The 24,901-nt window shown below is 40.2% G+C and overlaps 1 protein-coding gene across 1 annotated transcript in view; it reads right to left on the bottom strand.

Annotated features, from left to right (window-relative positions):
- The window catches only part of LOC149156610 (uncharacterized), a 105,662-nt gene that overhangs the window by 6,910 nt on the left and 73,851 nt on the right, over positions 1 to 24,901 (bottom strand). Inside the window, exon 3 of the mRNA XM_089444802.1 lies at positions 17,135 to 17,374. Coding sequence (XP_089300928.1) covers positions 17,135 to 17,374 — 240 coding nt within the window. The remainder of the gene's footprint in view (positions 1 to 17,134; positions 17,375 to 24,901) is intronic.

Below are 24,901 nucleotides of genomic sequence, written 5' to 3'. Positions count from 1 at the left end.
AAAATTGTTTAAAGACAACTAATATTTAAGTGTGGGTTTCTCTTTTTGTTGTTATGTTTAAAGCTACTATTTAATATTCACATTCGCTATTTTTTGATATCCATTCACTTGCTTTATTTTGTGACATTATCTTCTGTGCTTTACAATTAGCCATATTGTAACAAGAGTAATTTTTGTGACGTAACATAGTCCATGTCACTATTGCTATTTAATTGAGTTTTTTTTGCATAGTGTTTTCTCGGTAATTGTGTATTCGTTTTCCAATAATAAAATAAAATAAATAGCTCTGCACAATGAGTTAAGTTCCACATAATACGTTGAGTTTGTCCCTTTCGCAAAATAGGTTAAGTTTCTCACACAAAAGTTATTAGTTGTTTTCTCGATATTGATGTATTCATTTTGCAATAATAAAGATAATGACGAATTCATTTTCCAATAATAAAATAAAATAAATAGTTTTGCACAATGAGTTAAGTTCAACACAATAGCATATAAGTTCTGCATAATGAACTAAGTTCCGCACAATAGGCTATATGCTCCGCACAATGAGCTAAGTTTCGCACAATGGGCTATAAGCTTCGCACAATGAGCTAAGTTTTGCACAATGGGCTATAAGCTTCGCACAATGAGCTAAGTTTCACACAATATGCTAAGTTTCTCGCACAATAGTTATTAGTTGTTTTGTGAGTAATGATGTATTTATTTTCCAATAATAAAGGTAATGACATATTCATTTTTCAATAATAAAATAAAATAATCCGATTTTTTTGCATAGTGTTTTCTTGGTAAGGACATATTCATTTTCCAATAATAAAATAATATAAATAGTTCTATAGAGTTATTGATAATATTTCAATTGTAAATAATTAAGTATATGTGCAGAAGTGCACATGAGTTGTATTATGCACAAGAAGCTTTCAATGTGTTTCTCGATAGCTTTCTCCGCATACCTAGTCATTTTCTTGTGTATATGTTACTAAATCCTTATTCGAGAGTGTTTATGGCACTTGCATTTTCTCCTTATTGTCGCCTTTGTTTTCTCGTATATAGATTATTAAATAATTATTCTAGAGTGTTTTTCACACTTTCATTTTCTCCTTATTTTCGCCTCCACACAACTTCAATTTCAATCATTTTTTACAATTTTTGTAGAGAGACACGAAGGAATCTAGAATATTTATAATAAATCCAATAGCAGATTTGTTGATGGTGTTAACACTCAGGTTGTCCCCTTTGACTCCTAAGGGAATACGGCCGAGGTAACCACTAACCAATCTTTTGGCCACAGGTCCTAGCCTACCTGTAACCAGAGAGGGCTCTCTCTTTATGATTTAACTTTGTTTGGATGATGTTTTAGGCTAGCTATGATGCTCAAGGTTTTGTTTTGAATTTGCTGGATGATGATTTCAGTCAGAACAGGTATATTTTTGCAGGGTGATCTAGGCCATTGGGCATGGAGTCCTTGATGTTGAATCGCTTGATATGTCTGTCTTGAAACACCAACGATGCTACAGAGCCAGATAAGTGTCCATGGAACAATTCTTTAAATATGTGATTGGATGGGATGGAATCAGGGCATGAAAGGCAACTAAGGATCTTTCAGTAAGTTGATATGGGGAACAGTGGGAACATCACTCAGGAGCATTGAAGAATTCCTGAATAACATTCATATTTATAGAACCAATACAAACATGAGAAATTAAGAATTCATGTCCATGATTAATTCTGAAGAAAACGTATTCAACAACAGAGATTGAGCACAGGGTGTAATCAAACATTTCCTATACTATTCTTTTTCTCTATTGCTAGACTAGTGAAACATGCATATGATTTAAGTAAACATAAGAAGACAAAACATAGTTCAGAATGACTTATTGTTCCAATAGACAGCACAGAAATTCTGTAACAGCACGCAGAGCATCATTTAGACATCAAACATTCAGGAGATAACAGACTGTTCCAGCCTTTTGCATTAGATCATCTGAAAATATACAACATATTGTCTCAGAGAGAAAATCACCAACCCCAAATACGTTGCCAGGGGAGGTATATATACAAAATTTAGATCAGAAATATCTAGCTGATGAATTAATGGCTCATAAATACTGTGCCAACTCCTGGAGAATTGCAGCTGAGAGAATAAATGTTGTAATAACTGCTTAGTGTATTAGCTGTCCAAAATTGTCAGAGAATTTTGACTTTGTGACCCATTGAGTCGGCTGGAGCCATATTGCCCAAAATCTGCGTGTTTCCTTTGACTTGGCTTTTTGTCGTGGTATTTACGCTGAGTCATCCTTTTTGGCCACCTTGCATGTTGTCCTGATTCTGCTTTTGACTTTGGTTGAGCTGAGGCTGACTAGGACAGACCAAACTGAGCTTACTGAGGCAAAATTTGCAGCATTTCCTGCCACCAATCTTCCTTGGGCAGTTGGTGTCTTCGTATCTTTATCAGGGTTTCATCTGCCTCTATATACCTGTAAAAATTTGGTGGGACCTCAAATAGGTGATTAATCTCATGCTCAATGTAGAATAGATTTTCAAGCTTGTCATAGAGGCTCTGCGCTGATGGAGGTCTTGTTTCTTCAGAAGTACTGGCTGATGCTGTGATCTGATTTTCAATAAAATTTGTCATTCTGGTGGCATATTGCTCACGGGTGAGCAGTCTCCCTGTGCCGGTTAATAGGCTGGGCAATCCTTTATCTTGCAATGCTCCCATTTTAAGCTTGTATTCATCCACCTCAGCCTGCATTTCATGACATTTTCTCTCCAGAGTTTGCACAAAATTTCTGAGGGTCAGCACCTTTTTAACTGTGAGGACAGCATCTGTTCTATTGATGATGTTCAGGGTTGCCAGCTCCTCCTTGGTCTGATTGTTAAGAAAATGTATCATCCTGTTGGCCTGCTCAGGCCTATTCCCTAGTGCTGTTCTGGCCTTCTGGTTTTCAACTTGTGCTTGGCCTATTAATTCCATCTGTTCGTGCACTGTTTTGATTGACTTCCACTGTCTGGCAAGGGAGTGGTCAATCCGGGCCCACAAAATCCTTTTTATTTCTGCCAGAGTATTTTCTAGTTTCAGTTCCTTCTCTAAGGCCTTTATTTTGTCTTTGAGGGCCTTAATCTCTCTGGTCTGTTATGCTACTGTCATCTTGGATTTTTCATACTTAGCTTCTAGCTCTGCCAATTTCTCCTTGGCTTGTTTGATCTCTGTCGCCTGAAGCTCCAGCTCTTTGATAACTTTTGTCAATTCCTCCACGTTTAAGCTGGACTCAGGAGCTGTTGTTGTTGCTGCTGCCGCATTTGTTGTTGTTGTAGCCGTTGCAGGGGTCGTTGTTGCCTCTGTAGTTGTGGCAGTGGTTGGTGCAGTCTGAGAAGGTTGGGAGGTTGATTCTCCCTATTTGTCTTGCAGTGCCCTTTATAGCTCCCTTTCCAGATCAATCACTCTTTGATTCAGCTGCATTATTAGGTCCAATTGATCTTCAGATTCCTTTTTTTTTTGCAATTCTGCTGTTTGAGGGTACTCAGTAGGAAGCAATTTCAGTCTCTTCTTCAATGTAGCAATATCATCCTCTTTCTTTTTCATAAGGGCCCTCACACCCTTAGAATCCTTAGGATCATGTCCTAAGTCCACAATGATGTCCTCTAGTGTTTTGATCCTGTTGTCCTTGGCCGTGGAGGACATTCTCTCCAAGTCTAGCTGAGTGTTGGTGTTCTTCAGAGATTCTTTTAATTCATGGGCCATTGTGGCCCTGTCTACCAGTGTGGCATAGACCATTTCCCCTGTTTGCTTATGCAGCTCTATCTGATCCATGGGGTGAATGTCTTTTGCCATGACTTCTAGCTTTGTTTTGACAAAATCTGCAACTGAGTGAGGCTGCGGTACCTTGGGTTTAAAATGGCTGAGGATTATATTTTCCTCTTGGATATCATATATTGACATCAGCCTCTCTTGTTTAGTCGGTGTTGCCTTGAGAAATTGTTTGTATACCTCCACTCTTAACAGCTCATTTTGTGCCTTAATCTCTTTGAAGGAAGCCTTGGTGTTGGATGGCTTCTTGCTCTGCTGAGTGGAGGAGGACACCTCCATGCCAAGCTGTACTCCTTGCTCTTATTGAAAAGAGCTTGTGGCTGTCTGCTGGCTGTCTTCTCTTTCTTTCCTTGGGCTCTCTAGGATTTCCTCGCTGATTTCTTCTATGACTGGAGAATCAAGCCTTTGTCTTTTGGCTTCGGGTTGCTGAGCGGATCCACTAGCAGGTGTGGACTCCTCTCGGTCCCGTTTCTTGCCCCTTTCCTTATGTGCAGGGGTCTGTAAGGCAGGCACTGTTGGTGCCTCTATTTGTGGTGGAGGAGTTTGCTCTTGCTGCTACCCAATTGAGGAGGCAGTGTTTTCTGTCACTACTTCTTTTTCTGCACCCATTATTCCCTTGCCTTTTTCTGTACCTGATGCTGATGTAGATGGCCCCTGGGTGACTGGTGCGGTTGCAGCAGTGGAGGTACCTTCTCCAATTGGATGCGGCTGCTTGAAAATTACCTCCTGCACAGAATCTAAGTCAAGAGTTTTTTCTAAATCCTTGACATTTCTTTCCATTATTTCTTCTTGAGTTAGTTCCTCAATTAATGTGCCTTGCAACCATTATTGTTGGTTGGCATACTGCTCAATTTGTGGATATTTACAGTGCTTATACCCTAGTAGCCTGTACTTGACTCTTCTAGCACTGATGAAGCCTTCGAGGTCATAAGGGACCCACCAGAAGCTTCTCAATAGCTTGTATTTATCTCTGAGAATTTGATCAGCCTCTTGCCAACCCTCTTTCTTATTCATGATAAAGGGGCCCAGGTGGTCTTTGAACTTGAGATGGGCTTTCTTCTTGGCACTATGAAAGTGGGTGAGGTCAGAGTTAATAAGTTGCCTATAGTATTCCAAGGCAAACATTCTCATTGGTACATATCTTGGGAGCCTATATGGACAGAGCTCACAGCCATAAATTCTGATGACTGTATGATTTTGGTATAGGTACCAATCACCTATTTTATAGTTCTTGGACAGCTGCAGAGTTTTATGGATTTCAAATGACAGTCTGGGAGGAGGGGATCTCATCAATAGGCAAGAGATCGGGTAGACAAATTGGTCAATAAATTCACAGTAAGAATATGGTGAATCTTGGACTTGGTGGAAAACTGATGACCAGAAGATGACAGACCTCCTCTCTCCCCTAGAATCTAGTTTCTTGATAGGGCATTGAAAAGCCTCAGACTGATAATACATGAACAAGTGGTAGATATATGATGAATATTTGAACACACCCTCCCTATCCACTTTCAAGAGCTGGTCATGTATTTTGTTGGCTATAAACTTAGCAAAGTTATATTTATAAGCAGGAGGCTGGCCTGGGCTGTAAGCAGCTAATAATACCAGCACTGTCTCATCAATGTGCTCACTGGTTTTGTAGCCCAACACATAGGAGATCATGTCAACTAGGAGCTTGCCCACATCAGTGAAATGGACATACAAGAAAGGAGGTGGCCCTGTAGGCTGGCGGTCAACTCTCATGAATGTCTTGGTGACCTTCTCAATGTTAGCAGTGGAAAGTTTGGCGCCTGCATCCAGTAAATAGTTCATGGAGAAGGGAAACATCAGCTGAGTTTGCTTGAAGTTGAGCATTTGGTTGATGGAGTCAGGATTGATGTGGAAGAGTATGCTCCCAGATGGAGACTTGACAGTTCTCTGAGTTGGTTCATAATTCTCAGCACATAAGCGGATGATTTCTGGAAAAATATTAACAAATGGAAGGAAATAGTAAGGCAGATTGGACTCCCATATCCCATACATGTCATTGTTGCTCAAATAGCTGTCTCTCAATTGGGGAAAGGTCTGTAAATGGTTCCTGTCAGCCACCAGGTCTTGGATGAGGTAATCTCTGTCAGCAAGAGGCATGGCCTCAAGCTCCTTGTTTGGTGGATTCATAGGAGTGACACTGAGAGCTGATGGTGTGGCCATTGGAGAAATTTGAAGTGTTTGATTATTACAGTGCAGATTCTTAGTATAGTCACCTGAATATGATAACTTATGAGGCTTAGAAGGGAGGTGGCAGAATGAATAGAGCTGGGGCCAAAGCTATCTTTTGAAAGAAGTAACTTGGATGATTGGACTATACTATGATTCCTTATGGTGAATTCTTCAGGATTTTATGGACAGTGAGGGCAAATTGCAGAGGAGAGCAGAATTACGACCTGGCGCAATGAAGTCTTTTTTAAATTTAAATACTCAACAAAAGGGAACAATGCCGGGCAGTCAGGAGAGTGAGTCGAAAATTAAGCCCGAGAACGACTGTGCAGCGGTGGAATTTTGAACAGAGGGTGCTTCTAGAAATTTTCAGGCTAACCATTAACTGCTTAACACCATTCTTAGGCAATTTAGTGGAGAAATTTGCAGACAATGGGAAGAATGGGGGCGAATGAGTTGGATTTGGCGAAATACCTGGATAAAGTAGCGCCGAGGGCTGCCAAATTGACTTGAAGACGGAGAATGTGGTTGAATTTGCAGGCGGCAGCGTCCAATCTGGTGAATTTTGAAATCTGGCGGCAGTTGGAGGTGGTCAGCTGAAAAGCGCGGCTACGTTTGTGCAATGAAAATGACAAAAAACAGTCTTTTTTGGCCTTTTTAACAACAAATTTGGCGCATATGCGCTTTTGGCGCTTTCTCGAGATGACATCAACATGACATCATTAGCGGGCCCTGGGTACGGATGGGTGACGTGGATGCTGACTGGGATGCCAGCGTGGCGGGACACGGTGGAGGCATGCGAAGGTGGCAAGACAGTGTGGAAGGCGACGTGGCGCAGCGGCGGGGGCCTCGGGCGTGACGTCATAGTGACGAGGGGCTGACGTAACGGGGGTGATGGTTTGCGGGGAGGTGGTTTCTGGTTTCCCCGCACCGCCTTTGGGGAAAGGTAGTTTCGGGGGGGGAGGGCTCCGAACAACCCCAGCTGCCGACGTGTGTCCTGTGTACGGGAGCAAAACCGCCTGCTCCTCGGACGCTAAACATCGACACCTCCACCGCCCAGATTACCCGCCCACCGTTGGATCAGGGGCGGTAGAAGATCGACGGTTGGTGGGTGCCCCGACGCGGCGTGCAGGTTTGGGTTGGGACCCGCCTCTTAATTAAATAATATTTAAATGCTGTGGGTTTAGACCTTAGTCCTGGTGGGTTTTGGGGGTTTAAAAATAGATGCGGGTTAATGCGAAGGGTTTAACAAAATATTTAAACATTGGGTTTGACCGCGGGGGTGAATTTTCAAAGGTTTTCGGGTGAATGGTGGGTAAGGGTTTAGTTATAGGCTATTAATCTTAACCAGGGGTTAGATTAATTCCAAGGTAAGGGTTGACTAAAGTCCCAGATGGACTAATGTCTCCCATGACAATGCTACTTAGCTATAATGCTAAGGGGGGGGAATATTTACATATTTTTTGGGTTTTTGCATAAAATGCTATAATAGTAGGGGGAGGGGGGGCACTTAGGGAGCTATATAGTAAGTTTAGAAATTAATATGGATTTGGGATGTGAAAGAGGAACAGAGAGCTAAGTTTAATGAGTAAACTTAGATTTAGAAGCAGATGAGAGTGAGGAATGATTTTACACAAGAAATGTGGCTTCTTTTCGGAGAAGAAGGTCACAACTTGACATGAATTTCACAAATGAGAAATGTAAGGAGGACTGTTTAGGCAGATCCTACAGTCCTCAAGGGGATGTTAGTAAGAAAACTTTTGAAGGGAATGAGGGAAGTTAGAGATGGTTTGGTAGTTTTCCATATAGGTCATTTCTCTTGCCTTTCTCTTATTCGTGGGATCATATATGATTTTCATATATCATGTGTTTAGATCTTGTTTTCTGCAACCTCCAACTACCTACCCTACCTAATATGCCTAACATTCTTTCTTCTTTTGGATGGGTGCACTTAGCCTTGCAAACCCTGATAATCCTCTTTTCTTTTTGCTGCCCTCCTATCTAAGTCTACCCTTATGTCTTCCAAGGGCCCAGATTAAGCAGTTGGGCTCCTTCCTTTCTCTATCCAACTAGTCATCTGCCAAGCTTGAACTGTTTGAGCAGGTACTTTCTCTCTAGTCTAGAACAGGCAATTTAAAGCATGGTATGGCCCAACTTGAACTGTTGGACCATCCATCAAGATAGCAGTGGCATTTTGGCTTAGCCACTTTCATGGTCTTTATTTGGGGTTCATTTCATTTATTTTTTCTTTTGACCAATTCATTTTCTTGCCTTTTGATTATTCTTTTAAGGCATACCCTCTTTACATTTTTTAACTGTCTGTTTCTTTCACAAAAATGGAACCTTTGTATCATGGAAGATGAACATTTTTGGCACTTCCACTGTCAATCATGAAAAATGAAAGCCTATTGGTATAGGAGGCTAACAGTGGCTCCACTTGGGGATGGCTTTTCCAGATGAAAAGTCAAGAACAACAGGTCAGATTGCCTTATTTCTCCATTCTTGCTGCAGTCTGAATGTTTCTTTTGTTGGAGACCATTGCTCTGACCCCTAGATACTTGTATGAAATACTCACTAAGCTGATTTGCTGTGAAATTACAGCTCTGTTTTTTACCTGTTTCTTTAAGTTTTCCTCATCACCTTGATAGTTTCCAAGTGTTTTCTCTTGCTTTCCAATGATAGGATCAAAACATATTTCAAAAATGGTGCAGTACCCTGATCTTTCTCAAAATCTGCTTCACTTGGTGCTTTATTTATCTGCTGTAAATGAAAATACTGAAAATACAAATATTTATGTACAACATATGACTGTGCAGTGTTTCATCAAAGGGGGTCGAAATAATGCTTGAGCATCCTCCCATTGACTGGGCCCTCCTCAGTGTTTGAGCCATCCAAACTCTTTAGAAAATAGGTGTTATTACCTTATACAACATAAATTACATAAGGCCCCTTCCATAAGAAATCAAATTTACCATGTTTCGCTTTGTCCTCCCTCATGGAATCCCATCTCAGCACTTTGTTTCCTATAAAGAAGTCTTCAGCTTTGGTTCTTTTGTCAAATATTCTTTTGAGCTTTTCTTGCAGTACTTGGGTTCTTTGATAGACTTCCTCTCTTGTTTGCTGTAGGTAAATTGTCTGATTGATCCTTCTTTGAATGTCATTGGGTTCAGCTTGTATTTCTTGCAGCAACTTGATTACAGGAATACCTAAAGATGAAGGAAACCTTGCTTCCATTCCATAAACTAGTTCATATGGACTTGTGCCAATGGATCTCTTGGTGGTCAGTCTGTCTGCCCACAGTGCATTCACCAACTTCTTATGCCAATTCTTTCTATTTTCCTCCAAAACTTTTTTAATGATGTTGATGAGGCTTTTATTGGAAGACTCAGCTAGGCCGTTGCCTTGAGGATAATAAGCAGTGGAATGACCTAAGGTCATATGATATTTGTGGCAAAAGTTGATCATTTTCTTGGACTTGAAGGCGGCAGCATTGTCTGTAATAATTTTGTCTGGACAACCAAACCTGGACAAGATGTTGGTTTCTAGAAATTGTATAATAATGGAGTCATTGGCTTGCCTACAAGGGATGGCTTCTATCCATTTTTTAAAATAGCCTGTAGTAGTCAGAATCCACCTATGCTGGCCAGAGGATGGAGGGTGAATTTCACCAATAAAGTCTAAACCCCATTGCTAGAATGGTCTCTCAGTTGAAACAGGCTTGAGCGGTAAAGGCAACAGCTTTCTCTTGCCTTCAAAAATTTGGCATTTGTGACAAGACATTACAAATTTTCTCACATCAGTAAACAAGGAAGGCCGATAAAATCCAACCCTTAGGATTTTATCAGCTGTGGACTTCCAGTATAAGTGTCCTCCACAGTCACCTGCATGAAATTCTTTGAGGACATTGTCAGTTTCATCCATTGTTAGGGAATTAAGTAAGATTCCTTCGTGATTTGTCCAAAACAAAACATTGTCTATGATACAAAACTTCGATGCTTTCATTTTCAAGAACCTTTTCTTGGTTCTGGACAACCCTGGAGGAGCTTGCAGGTTTAACAATACAAAACATATCTCAGCATACCAGGGAGATTGCATAAAGGCTTGGTTGATCTGTGGAGTCGCCATCTCCTGTTCGTTGTCCAGTTCATTAATGTCAAGGGCTTGAAAGTTGGTTTCAGTCATCAGCTTGGCTAGACCTTGTCCTTTTATTAGTTTGGTAGGCTTGATTTCGATGTCATATTCTAAGATATTGGCAATCCATTTGCCCCTTTTGCCTTCAATTCCTTCTTGGGTTAGAATGTCCTTGACCACTGCATTAGGGACATAGGCAATTATATGAGAGTACAGGATATAGATTCTAAAGTCCTTGATGGCTTTTACCAATGCATAGGCTTGCTTTTCCATGATCTGATATTTCAAGGGAGCATCTCTAAGGGCCCTACTGAAAAATGCAATGGGTTTTTCACATCCTTGGTCATCTTTCTGTAACAGAATAGCAACAATTGTATGCTCAGATGCGAAAGAAAAAATGATGAAATCTCTATCAAACCTAGGGCTTGTTAGGACTGGTGTGTTTGTCAATGCTCTTTTAATATCCTCAAAGGCTTGTCTAGCTTCCATGGTCCATTTGACCTTGGAATCCTTTTTCAACATATTGTTTAATAGTCTTATAAGATCGGCCAAATTAGGGATGAATCTTCTCAAGAAATTAATCTTACCTAAAAACCCTTGCAGTTCTTTGATATTTCTTGGATGGGGAACCTGAAGGATAGCTTGAATTCTGTCCGGATCAATCCTAATACCATCTCTTGAGATTATGTGCCCTAAGAGTTTACCTTCCTCCAGGCCGAACAGTGATTTCTTTGGATTCAAAGATATGCCATATTTTCTGCAAATTAAGAAAATTTTCCTTAAATGTTCTAAGTGTTCTTGATCTGATTTTGAAAAGGCGGTAAGATCATCGAGATAGACAACTAGGAAATCATGGATTTCTTTGGCAAAGGCAATATCCATTGCTCTTTGGAATGTGGCCCCTGCATTTTTAAGCCCAAAAGGCATTTTGACATATTTGAAAGTTCCCCAAGGTGTTGTAAATGCAGTTTTGTCTTGATCATCCGGGTGTACTAAAATCTGATTGAATCCAGAGAATCCATCTAATAATGAGATCCTAGAAGCTCCCACTACCCTTTGTAGGATATGATCCATTTTTGGTAAGGGGTAATGGTCTTTGAGAGAGACTTTGTTTAAATTCCTTAGGTCAACACATAGTCTAATCTCTCTCGTCTTCTTCCTAGTGGGCACTAGGTTTGAAATCCATTCTTAGAACCTGATTGGAGCAATGATTCCTGCTTCATACATATGTTTAACTTCTTTTTCAATGAGGGGAAGGAGGACCGGATTCACTCTCCTAAGCTTCTGTTTAAAAGGTTTTTGGTTTTCTTTCAAAGGTATTGTGTGTTGGATGACTGTGGTGTCATAGGACTTGAGGTCTTCGTAGCTCCAAGCGAAAATATCTTGGAATTCTTTGAACAGTTCAATGTATTTCAACTCTTGATCAGCTGGTAATGCCTTGGATAATTTTATCATTTTGGGACTATTTGTGGTTCCAATGTTACAGTCTTCAATTTCAGCATTCAGAGGTTGTATTTTTGGTTTTCTTGAGATGTCGTTTGAATCAAACAAGTCCTCTAAAGGGGTTAAACCTGTGGGCAGAAAATTGTCCTTTAACTCAATTACTTCGGCTTCTGTTTCAGCTGTTTCATCAAAATCTGTTTGCTTCAGCTTTTGTATACTTTCGTTGTTAAAGGTGATATGATGCAAAACCAGATTAGCTATTTCAGCTGATATATTCTGTGTAATTGTGTGTGCCTGTTGTTGATCATCTCTAGTGGTTGAATCAATGTTAATGCCGGAGAATTCCTCTTTCAGAGTAAGAAAGTTATTAATCTGTGTGTCACTCTCAAAGACTTGCCAATTCTTGATGTTGTCCGGAACTGCAGGTCTATGTTTGATTTCAGCAGTAAAAGTGTGATTGGGTTTGAAAGGCAGCTTGCAAGTGCTGGCGAAGGTTGCCAAGCTATGAGCATGTATATTGAGCTCTCTAGAAATTTTAGTTAACTGGGATTCTGAGAAGGTATCAAGTACCTAGATAGCTGCTGTTTTATAAGCTCTTAACCTTAGATAATTTGTGATAAAGTTTCCTTTTATCTGTTATATGATCAGATCTGAATCTCCTAAGATTGAAACTTTGGTTGCACCCAAATTTTTTATTAGTTTGAGACCTAATAGAAGGGCTTCATACTCAGCCATATTATTTGTGCATCGAAAATTTAGCCGATATGCATGACCTTCAGCTCTGTCATTATGCATATTGTGGATCCAGACTCCTGCTCCAGCTCCTAACTTGTTTACAGAACCATCAAATTCTAGGTACCATAAGGTTTCATGATCAAGATTTGGATCGAGATTTTTAGAAAGTGGGATCATGGGCAGATTGGCTTCTTGCAAGTTACTTGATACATCATGTTCCTTTGTTCTATCAGCTATACCTACAGTCCTTTGGTCTTTGGAGGCACATTGTTCATTCAACTCCTCTGTCTCTGCTGCCATTAATAGTTTAGAATAAGCTTTGTTGCAGATGTCGGCATTATAGAGAATAAATGAATCCATGTCAGAGTGTATTGAATAGATTGGGAAGTTTTGGGGCTTCTCTTGACTGCTTACCACATATTTCATTAATGTTTCGCGGTATAATCTCTTTGGCTATCCAAAGATTGAAATGGTAGCGTAGGACATATCTAATTGCAACGATCCTTGGAGTTTGGCCCCCCAGGATCTGGACAAAAGCATACCATACTTAGGAGGTATGTCAGCTACCACTACATCCATCAAAATTGTTTTGGTTGGGTATTGGACCAGGGAGACACACAAATCTTTAATCAAGCCTAAGCACCTGACTTGGCTTGAATCAAATGAGAATAAATCATTATAAGGTCTTGTGATGTCTAAGTCGAGTTTTTCCATTACAGATTTGGGCATTAAGTTGTGTGAGGCCCCGGAATCAAACATTGCATTGTGTAGAACCTTATCATGAATGTTTAAGCTGACATAGAAGGGTGGAACCCCTCCATTTGTTGTTTTTCCGTTTACCTCAGGACCAAACAATAACTCAGGTTGATCATCTAGGACATTCACAACATCTTTATTGTCTGATATTTGGAGTGACCTGTTAATCTGCTGTTTGTACACTTGATGTTTGGCCAATTCAGAAAGAGGGACCGATATCTTTAGCTTACTTATTTCTGTTTCCAAGTTAAAGGGCTTTTCCATTTGAATTTTGGCATTAAGTGCAACAGATTTTTCCCTTTCAACTGGGTTTTCAGCAGTCCTTTCTTCATGGTTGGTATGAGTTTTAGTGAAATTGGTACCATATTTATTTTCAGGGATGGTATCTGAGCTTGCCTTTCAAGGATGGGGTGGGGCTGGCTGGTTTTCAGAGGGCTGTTGTTCTGAGATATCCTCCACAGTGACTTCTGTGGTATGTGGGTTTGAGTTGCCAACGGATTCTGGAAGAACAGTCTTGTCATTGGTCTTTTTTGGCTGCTTACTGTCCCTTGGTTTAAGAGGTTCAAGTACATCTATAGTTCTACTCCTTAGTTTATACTGTTTATGTACCTCATAGACTGCTGCATCATAACCTTCTCTAAAATCAAATGATTCTCCTGACTTAGTGTGAAATTGATTGTCATTATAAACCTCTTGATCTTCTTGTGTTAAAAAGACCTGATGTTTACTGTCTAAACCCATTAGGTTAATGTGAGGCTCCTCAGTTGGTTCGCTAGATGTTGAGGCCTCAACATAATTTTCTTGGAAAGGAGGTCTATTGTGCTGGTCAAGATCAGTCCTTCCAACATTTGGATTTTGATTCTTTCTGAAATTTGGATTTCTAGCAGTGCTTGGTTGACCTTCCCATGATGATTTTCTTTCTATGGTTTCTACCCTGTCCCCAAGTCTATCCATACCTTTGAGGATTGCATCTAGCTTTTGCTCAAATGCTGAGAGTTCTTCCTTAAAAGTAGTTCTTCTTTCAGCTCTTGCCCGATTTCTTTTGGCAATCAGATTTGCCTCTACACTGACAGCTATGTTTTGCATGTCTGCCAGGGTTGCAGGGGCTCTTTCTCTTAGTTGATATGCCATATCAGCATCAAACCCATCCGGAAATTTGATTAAGGCTAAATCAGGTGGAGGCCTAAGATTTTGAGGAATGGCATCATAAACAGTATTGAATCTGGTACAATAATCTAGGACAATTTCTTGTGGGCCTCACCTTATGGTGTCATACTTCGATAAAATGTGTAGAGGATCCTTTTTCTTTTCCCATCTGTTTAGGAAGGATTGATAAAGAGGACCCGTATTGGCTATGGAATTTGCAGCAAGTGCTCTGAACCAAGTTCTTACTTCACCTGTTAAACTTTGGACAAAAATTTTCATTCTCACATCATCATCGTCTATTTCATAGTTTTCAAAGTAATCTTGCATTTTCTTGGTATGTTGTAAGGCAGTGTACGTATTGGTTCCATCAAAATAAGTGATCTTACTTTCATAGTCCTGAGGCATAGCCCCAAGATTAGCAGGTAGCTGAAGGGGGGCATAACGATTAGCCATATTTGCAGGGATCAATGGGACAACAGGTAGAAGGGGAACAACTGGAACAACAGGGGCAACAATAGCAGTTTGTGCATTGGGTGGAAGTGTGAATAATATGTTTTGGGAAGTGGATGAGGAAGAGGGGGAAGACTAGGTTATGTGAGGATGAACCGATGGTTTAGCAGGGGTTGGGATATAACTCTGCTGAACTGCCTCAGGGCTGGAATCAGCAAAGTCTTCTGGTTCCTTTTGGTTCCTAAGAGTCTTGGGAATCAAATTAGGATTATCGAAAATAGGTGGAGGATTTGGGTCAGGATTTGACCTGGTATGCCTAGTTCTCTTTTGAGAAGCCAGCTTCCAAACTTGTTTTTGGTATTTTTAAGAGTATTTTCAGAATTGTCAAAGAACTGCTCAAATTTTGGAACAACAATCTAAATCAGACAACAGTTGAAAAATTCGTTCTGTCCCCAGTGGAGTCGCCAATTATGTTAACACTCAGGTTGTCCCCTTTGACTCCTAAGGGAATACGGCCGAGGTAACCACTAACCAATCTTTTGGCCACAGGTCCTAGCCTACCTGTAACCAGAGAGGGCTCTCTCTTTATGATTTAACTTTGTTTGGATGATGTTTTAGGCTAGCTATGATGCTCAAGGTTTTGTTTTGAATTTGATGGATGATGATTTCAGTCAGAACAAGTATATTTTTGCAGGGTGATCTAGGCCATTGGGCATGGAGTCCTTGATGTTTAATCGCTTGATATGTCTGTCTTGAAACACCAGCGATGCTACAGAGCCAGATAAGTGTCCATGGAACAATTCTTTAAATATGTGATTGGATGGGATGGAATCAGGGCGTGAAAGGAAACTAAGGATCTTTCGGTAAGCTGATATGGGGAACAGTGGGAACATCACTCAGGAGCATTGAAGAATTCTTGAATAACATTCATATTTTTAGAACCAATACAAACATGAGCAATTAAGAATTCATGTCCATGATTAATTCTGAAGAAAACGTATTCAACAACAGAGATTGAGCACAGGGTGTAATCAAACATTTCCTATACTATTCTTTTTCTCTATTGCTAGACTAGTGAAACATGCATATGATTTAAGTAAACATAAGAAGACAAAACATAGTTCAGAATGACTTATTGTTCCAATAGACAGCACATGAATTCTGTAACAGCACGTAGAGCATCATTTAGACATCAAACATTCAGGAGATAACGGACTGTTCCAGCCTTTTGCATTAGATCATCTGAAAATATACAACATATTGTCTCAGAGAGAAAATCACCAACCCCAAATACGTTGCCAGGGGAGGTATATATACAAAATTTAGATCAGAAATATCTAGCTGATGAATTAATGGCTCATAAATACTGTGCCAACTCCTGGAGAATTGCAGCTGAGAGAATAAATGCTGTAATAACTGCTTAGTGTATTAGCTGTCCAAAATTGTCAGAGAATTTTGACTTTGTGACCCATTGAGTCGGCTGGAGCCGTATTGCCCAAAATCTGCGCATTTCCTTTGTCTTGGCTTGCTGTCGTGGTATTTACGCTGAGTCATCCTTTTTGGCCGCCTTGCATGCTGTCCTGATTCTGTTTTTGACTTTGGTTGAGCTGAAGCTGACTAGGACAGACCAAACCGAGATTACTGAGGCAAAATTTGCAGCATTGCCTGCCACCAATCTTCCTTGGGCAGTTGGTGTCTTCGTATCTTTATCAAGGTTTCATCTGCCTCTGTATACTTGTAAAAATTTGGTGGGACCTCAAATAGGTGATTAATCTCATGCTCAATGTAGAATAGATTTTCAAGCTTGTCATAGAGGCTCTGCCCTGATGGAGGTCCCGTTTCTTCAGAAGTACTGGCTGATGCTGTGATCTGATTTTCAATAAAATTTGTCATTCTAGTGGCATATTGCTCACGGGTGAGCAGTCTCCCTGTGCCGGTTAATAGGCTGGGCAATCCTTTGTCTTGCAATGCTCCCATTTTAAGCTTGTATTCATCCACCTCAGCCTGCATTTCATGACATTTTCTCTCCAGAGTTTGCACAAAATTTCTGAGGGTCAGCACCTTTTTAACTGTGAGGACAGCATCTGTTCTGTTGATGATGTTCAGGGCTGCCAGCTCCTCCTTGGTCTGATTGTTAAGAAAATGTATCATCCTGTTGGCCTGCTCAGGCCTATTCCCTAGTGCTGTTCTGGCCTTCTGGCTCTCAACTTGTGCTTGGCCTATTAATTCCATCTGTTCGTGCACTGTTTTGATTGACTTCCACTGTCTGGTAAGGGAGTGGTCAATCCGGGCCCACAAAATCCTTTTTATTTCTGCCAGAGTATTTTCTAGTTTCAGTTCCTTCTCTAAGGCCTTTATTTTGTCTTTGAGGGCCTTAATCTCTCTGGTCTGCTCTGCTACTGTCATCTTGGATTTGTCATACTTAGCTTCCAGCTCTGCCAATTTCTCCTTGGCTTGTTTGATCTCTGTCGCCTGAAGCTCCAACTCTTTAATAACTTTTGTCAATTCCTCCATGTTTAAGCTGGACTCAGGAGCTGTTGTTGTTGCTGTTGCCGCATCTGTTGTTGCTGTAGCCGTTGCAGGGGTCGCTGCTGCCTCTGTAGTTGTGGCAGTGGTTGGGGCAGTCTGAGAAGGTTGGGAGGTTGATTCTCCCTGTTTGTCTTGCAGTGCCCTTTCTAGCTCCCTTTCCAGATCAATCACTCTTTGATTCAGCTGCATTATTAGGTCCAATTGATCTTCAGATTCCTTTTCTTTTTGCAATTCTGCTGTTTGAGGGTGCTCAGTAGGAAGCAATTTCATTCTCTTCTTCAATGTAGCAATATCATCCTCTTTCTTTTTCATAAGGGCCCTCACACCCTTAGGATCCTTAGGATCATGTCCTAAGTCCACAATGATGTCCTCTAGTGTTTTGATCCTGTTGTCCTTGGCCGTGGAGGACATTCTCTCCAAGTCTAGCTGAGTGTTGGTGTTCTTCAGAGATTCTTTTAATTCATGGGCCATTGTGGCCCTGTCTACCAGTGTGGCATAGACCATTTCCCCTGTTTGCTTATGTAGCTCTATCTGATCCATGGGGTGAATGTCTTTTGCCATGACTTCTAGCTTTGTTTTGACAAAATCTGCAGCTGAGTGAGGCTGCGGTACCTTGGGTTTAAAATGGCTGAGGATTATCTTTTCCTCTTGGATATCATATATTGACATCAGCCTCTCTTGTTTAGTCGGTGTTGCCTTGAGAAATTGTTTGTATACCTCCACTCTTAATAGCTCATTTTGTGCCTTAATCTCTTTGAAGGAAGCCTTGGTGCTGGATGGCTTCTTGCTCTGCTGAGTGGAGGAGGACACCTCCATGCCAAGCTGTACTCCTTGCTCTTGTTGAAAAGAGCTTGTGGCCGTCTGCTGGCTGTCTTCTCTTTCTTTCCTTGGGCTCTCCAGGATTTCCTTGCTGATTTCTTCTATGACCGGAGAATCAAGCCTTTGTCTTTTGGCTTCGGGTTGCTGAGCGGATCCACTAGCAGGTGTGGACTCCTCTCGGTCCCATTTCTTGCCCCTTTCCTCATGTGCAGGGGTCTGTAAGGCAGGCACTGTTGGTGCCTCTGTTTGTGGTGGAGGAGTTTGCTCTTGCTGCTGCCCAATTGAGGAGGCAGGCTTTTCTGTCACTACTTCTTTTTCTGCACCCATTATTCCCTTGCCTTTTTCTGTACCTGATGCTGATGTAGATGGCCCCTAGGTGACTGGTGCGGTTGCAGCAGTGGAGGTACCTTCTCCAATTGGATGCGGCTGCTTGAAAGTTACCTGTTGCACAGAATCTAAGTCAAGAGTTTTTTCTAAATCCTTGACATTTCTTTCCATTATTTCTTCTTGAGTTAGTTCCTCAATTAATGTGCCTTGCAACCATTCTTGTTGGTTGGCATACTGCTCAATTTGTGGATATTTACAGTGCTTATACCCTAGCAGCCTGTACTTGACTCTTCTAGCACTGATGAAGCCTTCGGGGTCATAAGGGACCCACCAGAAGCTTCTCGATAGCTTGTATTTATCTCTGAGAATTTGATCAGCCTCTTGCCAACCCTCTTTCTTATTCATGATAAAGGGGCCCAGGTGGTCTTTGAACTTGAGATGGGCTTTCTTCTTGGCACTATGAAAGTGGGTGAGGTCAGAGTTAATAAGTTGCCTATAGTATTCCAAGGCAAACATTCTCATTGGTACATATCTTGGGAGCCTATATGGACAGAGCTCACAGCCATAAATTCTGATGACTGTATGATTTTGGTATAGGTACCAATCACCTATTTTATAGTTCTTGGACAGCTGCAGAGTTTTATGGATTTCAAATGACAGTCTGGGAGGAGGGGATCTCATCAATATGCAAGAGACCGGGTAGACAAATTGGTCAATAAATTCACATTAAGAATATGGTGAATCTTGGACTTGGTGGAAAACTGATGACCAGAAGATGACAGACCTCCTCTCTCTCCTAGAATCTAGTTTCTTGATAGGGCATTGAAAAGCCTCAGACTGATAATACATGAACAAGTGGTAGATATATGATGAATATTTGAACACACCCTCCCTATCCACTTTCAAGAGCTGGTCATGTATTTTGTTGGCTATAAACTTAGCAAAGTTATATTTATAAGCAGGAGGCTGGCCTGGGCTGTAAGCAGCTAATAATACCAGCACTGTCTCATCAATGTGCTCACTAGTTTTGTAGCCCAACACATAGGAGATCATGTCAACTAGGAGCTTGCCCACATCAGTGAAATGGACATACAAGAAAGGAGGTGGCCCTGTAGGCTGGCGGTCAGCTCTCATGAATGTCTTGGTGACCTTCTCAATGTCAGCAGTGGAAAGTTTGGCGCCTGCATCCAGTAAATAGTTCATGGAGAAGGGAAACAGCAGCTGAGTTTGCTTGAAGTTGAGCATTTGGTTGATGGAGTTAGGATTGATGTGGAAGAGTATGCTCCCAGATGGAGACTTGACAGTTCTCTGAGTTGGGTCATAATTCTCAGCACATAAGCGGATGATTTCTGGAAAAATATTAACAGATGGAAGGAAATAGTAAGGCAGATTGGACTCCCATATCCCATACATGTCATTGTTGCTCAAATAGCTGTCTCTCAATCGGCGAAAGGTCTGTAAATGGTTCCTGTCAGCCACCAGGTCTTGGATGAGGTAATCTCTGTCAGCAAGAGGCATGGCCTCAAGCTCCTTGTTTGGTGGATTCATAGGAGTGACACTGAGAGCTGATGGTGTGGCCATTGGAGAAATTTGAAGTGTTTGATTATTACAGTACAGATTCTTAGTATAGTCACCTGAATATGATAACTTATGAGGCTTAGAAGGGAGGTGGCAGAATGAATAGAGCTGGGGCCAAAGCTATCTTTTGAAAGAAGTAACTTGGATGATTGGACTATACTGTGATTTCTTATGGTGAATTCTTCAGGATTTTATGGACAGTGAGGGCAAATTGCAGAGGAGAGCAGAATTACGACCTGGCGCAATGAAGTCTTTTTAAATTTAAATACTCGACAAAAGGGAACAATGCCGGGCAGTTGGGAGAGTGAGTCGAAAATTAAGCCCGAGAACGACTGTGCAGCGGTGGAATTTTGAACAGAGGGTGCTTCTAGAAATTTTCAGGCTAACCATTAACTGCTTAACACCATTCTTAGGCAATTTAGTGGAGAAATTTGCAGACAATGGGAAGAATGGGGGCGAATGAGTTGGATTTGGCGAAATACCTGGATAAAGTAGCACCGAGGGCTGCCAAATTGACTTGAAGACGGAGAATGTGGTTGAATTTGCAGGCGGCAGCGTCCAATCAGGTGAATTTTGAAATCTAGCGGCAATTGGAGGTGGTCAGCTGAAAAGCACGGCTACGTTTGTGCAATGAAAATGACAAAAAACGGTCTTTTTTGGCCTTTTTAACAACAAATTTGGCGCATATGCGCTTTTGGCGCTTTCTCGAGATGACGTCAGCATGACGTCATCAGCGGGCCCCGGGTACAGACGGGTGACGTGGATGCTGACTGGGATGCCAGCGTGGCGGGACACGGTGGAGGCATGTGGAGGTGGCAAGACAACGTGGATGGTGACGTGGCGCAGCGGTGGGGGCCTTGGGCGTGACGTCATAGTGACGAGGGGCTGACGTAACGGGGGTGGCAGTTTGCGTGGAGGTGGTTTCCGGTTTCCCCGCACCGCCTTTGGGGAAAGGTAGTTTCGGGGGGGAGGGCTCCGAACAACCCCAGCTGCCGATGCGTGTCCTGTGTACGGGAGCAAAACCGCCTGTTCCCCAGAAGCTAAACATCGACACCTCCACCGCCCAGATTACCCGCCCACCATTGGATCAGGGGCGGCGGAAGATCGACGGTTGGCGGGCGCCCCGACGCGGCGTGCAGGTTTGGGTTGGGACCCGCCTCTTAATTAAATAATATTTAAATGCTGCGGGTTTAGACCTTAGTCCTGGTGGGTTTTGGGGGTTTAAAAATAGATGCGGGTTAATGCGAAGGGTTTAACAAAATATTTAAACATTGGGTTTGACTGCGGGGGTGAATTTTCAAAGGTTTTCGGGTGAATGGTGGGTAAGGGTTTAGTTATAGGCTATTAATCTTAACCAGGGGTTAGATTAATTCCAAGGTAAGGGTTGACTAAAGTCCCAGATGGACTAATGTCTCCCATGACAATGCTACTTAGCTATAATGCTAGGGGGGGGGGGGGGAATATTTACATATTTTTTGGGTTTTTGCATAAAATGCTATAATAGTAGGGGGAGGGGGGGCACTTAGGGAGCTATATAGTAAGTTTAGAAATTAATATGGATTTGGGATGTGAAAGAGGAACAGAGAGCTAAGTTTAATGAGTAAACTTAGATTTAGAAGCAGATGAGAGTGAGGAATGATTTTACACAAGAAATGTGGCTTCTTTTCGGAGAAGAAGGTCACAACTTGACATGAATTTCACAAATGAGAAATGTAAGGAGGACTGTTTAGGCAGATCCTACAGTCCTCAAGGGGATGTTAGTAAGAAAAATTTTGAAGGGAATGAGGGAAGTTAGAGATGGTTTGGTAGTTTGCCATATAGGTCATTGCTCTTGCCTTTCTCTTATTGGTGAGATCAGATATGATTTTCATATATCATGTGTTTAGATCTTGTTTTCTGCAACCTCCAACTGCCTACCCTGCCTAATATGCCTAACATTCTTTCTTCTTTTGGATGGGTGCACTTAGCCTTGCAAACCCTGATAATCCTCTTTTCTTTTTGCTGCCCTCCTATCTAAGTCTACCCTTATGTCTTCCAAGGGCCCAGATTAAGCAGTTGGGCTCCTTCCTTTCTCTATCCAACTAGTCATCTGCCAAGCTTGAACTGTTTGAGCAGGTACTTTCTCTCTAGTCTAGAACAGGCAATTTAAAACATGGTATGGCCCAGCTTGAACTATTGGACCATCCATCAAGATAGCAGTGGCATTTTGGCTTAGCCACTTTCATGGTCTTTATTTGGGGTTCATTTCATTTATTTTTTCTTTTGACCAGTTCATTTTCTTGCCTTTTGATTATTCTTTTAAGGCATACCCTCTTTACATTTTTTAACTGTCTGTTTCTTTCACAAAAATGGAACCTTTGTATCATGGAAGATGAACATTTTTGGCACTTCCACTGTCAATCATGAAAAATGAAAACCTATTGGTATAGGAGGCTAACAGATGGCATGGCGCCAACCTGTGATAAGGAAAAGGAAGCACTGAGTGATATCAGGTATAGAGATGTCACTGAAGATAAATGAAGGATTGAATTTGGATTGGAAATTCCAACGGGCATAACACTCATTTACTTTCCATGTTTCAGGAAGTTCCTAACAGATACGGTATGTTTATTTTTAAGATTAAGTGAATTTTTTTGGAAGAATTTTATTAATTTGAGAGTTAGAATACTTGTGGCAAAAGCATGAAAAAAAATGGATTTAACTATTTTAAATATGCATATTAGGCTAGACCCATATTGTTTCTATAAATAAAAGAATTTTCAATTTGATATGACAAATTACATGATAATAATTATTTATTGAGTAGTAACATGTTTTTTACATAAATATTATATACTAATAATATAGTTTTTAGTGAAAATATTTAGGAAAATAAATAGTAATTAATATATTTAAAAAAATTATATATAAATTTTAATATATATTTAGTGTTATTAATATTATGTGAATATACACTAATCACTGGTTCGAAATCCATTGGTAATTCCACCTTTGTAATATACCTAAAAAAATAATTGGAAATTGGTTTAAAGACAACTAATATTTAAGTGTGGGTCTCTATTTTTGTTGTTGTTATGTTTCAAGCTCCTAGTCAATACTCTCATTAGTTATTCTTTGATATCCATTCCCTTGCTTTATTTTGTGTGTCATTATCTTTTCTGCTTTACAATTCGCCATATTGTAACAATGGTACTTGTTGTGATGCAATATAGTCCATGCCTATACTGCTATTTATTTGAGTTTTTTTGCATAATGTTTTCTCGGTAATTGCGTATTCATTTTCCAATAATAAAATAAAATAAATAGCTCTGCACAATGAGTTAAGTTCTGCACAATGTGCTATAAGCTTTGCACAATGAGCTAAGTTCCGCACAATAGGCTATAAGAATGAATTAAGTTCTGCACAATAGGCTAAGTTTCTTACACAAAAGTTATTAGTTGTTTTCACGGTAATGATGTATTTGTTTTCCTATTTAATTAAATTTGTTTGCATAGTGTTTTCTCGGTAATGACATATTTTCTTCCCAATAATAAAATAAAATAATTACCTCTACACAATGAGCTAAGTTCTGCACAGTAGGCTATAAGCTTTGCACAATGAGCTAAGTTCCACACAATAGGATATATACTGTGCACAATGAGCTAAGTTCCACTCAATAGGATATAAGCTCCGCACAATGAGCTAAGTTCCACACAATGCGTTGAGTTTGTCCCTTTTGCACAATAGGTTAAGTTTCTCACACAAAAGTTATTAGTTGTTTTCTCGGTAATGATGTATTCATTTTGCAATAATAAATATAATGACGAATTCATTTTTCAATAATAAAAAAAAAAAAATAGTTTTTCACAATGAGCTAAGTTCCGCACAATAGGATATAAGTTGAGCACAATAGGATATAATTTTTGAACAATGAACTAAGTTCTGCACAATAAGCTATATGCTCCACACAATGAGCTAAGTTCTGCACAATGGGCTATAAGCTTCGGACAATGAGCTAAGTTTCACACAATATAATAATTTTCTCACACAAAAGTTATTAGTTGCTTTCTGAGTATTGATGTATTTATTTTCCAGTAATAAAGGTAATGACATATTCATTTTTCAATAATAAAATAAAATAATCCGATTTTTTTGCACAGTGTTTTCTCGGTAATGATATATTCATTTTCCAATAATAAAATAATATAAATAGCTCTGCAAAATTATTGATAATATTTGAATTGTAAATAATTAGGTATATGTGTGGAAGTGTGGATGAGTTGTATTATGCAGAGGAATCTTTCAATATGTTTCTAGATAGCTTTCTCGGCACGGCTAGTCATTTTCTTGTATATACGTTACTAAATCCTTATTCGAGAGTGTTTATGGCACTTGCATTTTATCCTTAGTGTCGCCTCTGTTTTCTCGTATATAGATTATTAAATAATTATTCTAGAGTGTTTTTCACACTTTCATTTTCTCCTTATTGTCGCCTCCGCACAGCTTCTTTCGCACAATTAGTAATCATCTTGTCTTTTGTTCATAATTAATATCTATTTTAGTTGAAATAAATTAAAATGAAACTATTTATTGGTAAAGGATAATAGTGTGGATCATATGCATTTGTGTGCATAATGAGCCTTATAAAATAAGTTCATAAGCTATGAAACTGGCAAATGTGAATCAAAAATCGGCGAAGGTGAATTGTTAATGCACAATTGATATTTCATTTTAATCATATCTAATATTGTAACATATAATGTAATCTATAGCATATTATGTTACATCATCTACCATTAGTTAACACACATAGATTAGTTATGAAAATATAATGAATCAATACTGTGAATACAAGAGGATCACAACATCATGGATCCTGTGGTTAAGCTATTAGGATAATGCTTTGGTATGACATCAAATAAGAACATACTAGATTAGCTTAATTTTATAGATTAGTGTTGAAAATAGCAACAAGAAATGCTAAAAAATGAAGTGCTAAAAATAGC

This window comes from Pinus tabuliformis, chromosome 9, assembly GCF_031772625.1.
Source record: "Pinus tabuliformis cultivar Carrire ecotype Pingquan chromosome 9, CPIR1, whole genome shotgun sequence".
NCBI classification, from domain to species: Eukaryota; Viridiplantae; Streptophyta; class Pinopsida; order Pinales; family Pinaceae; genus Pinus; species Pinus tabuliformis.
Note: the sequence above shows the minus strand (reverse complement) of the source record. Positions and strands in the feature narration are given on the sequence as shown.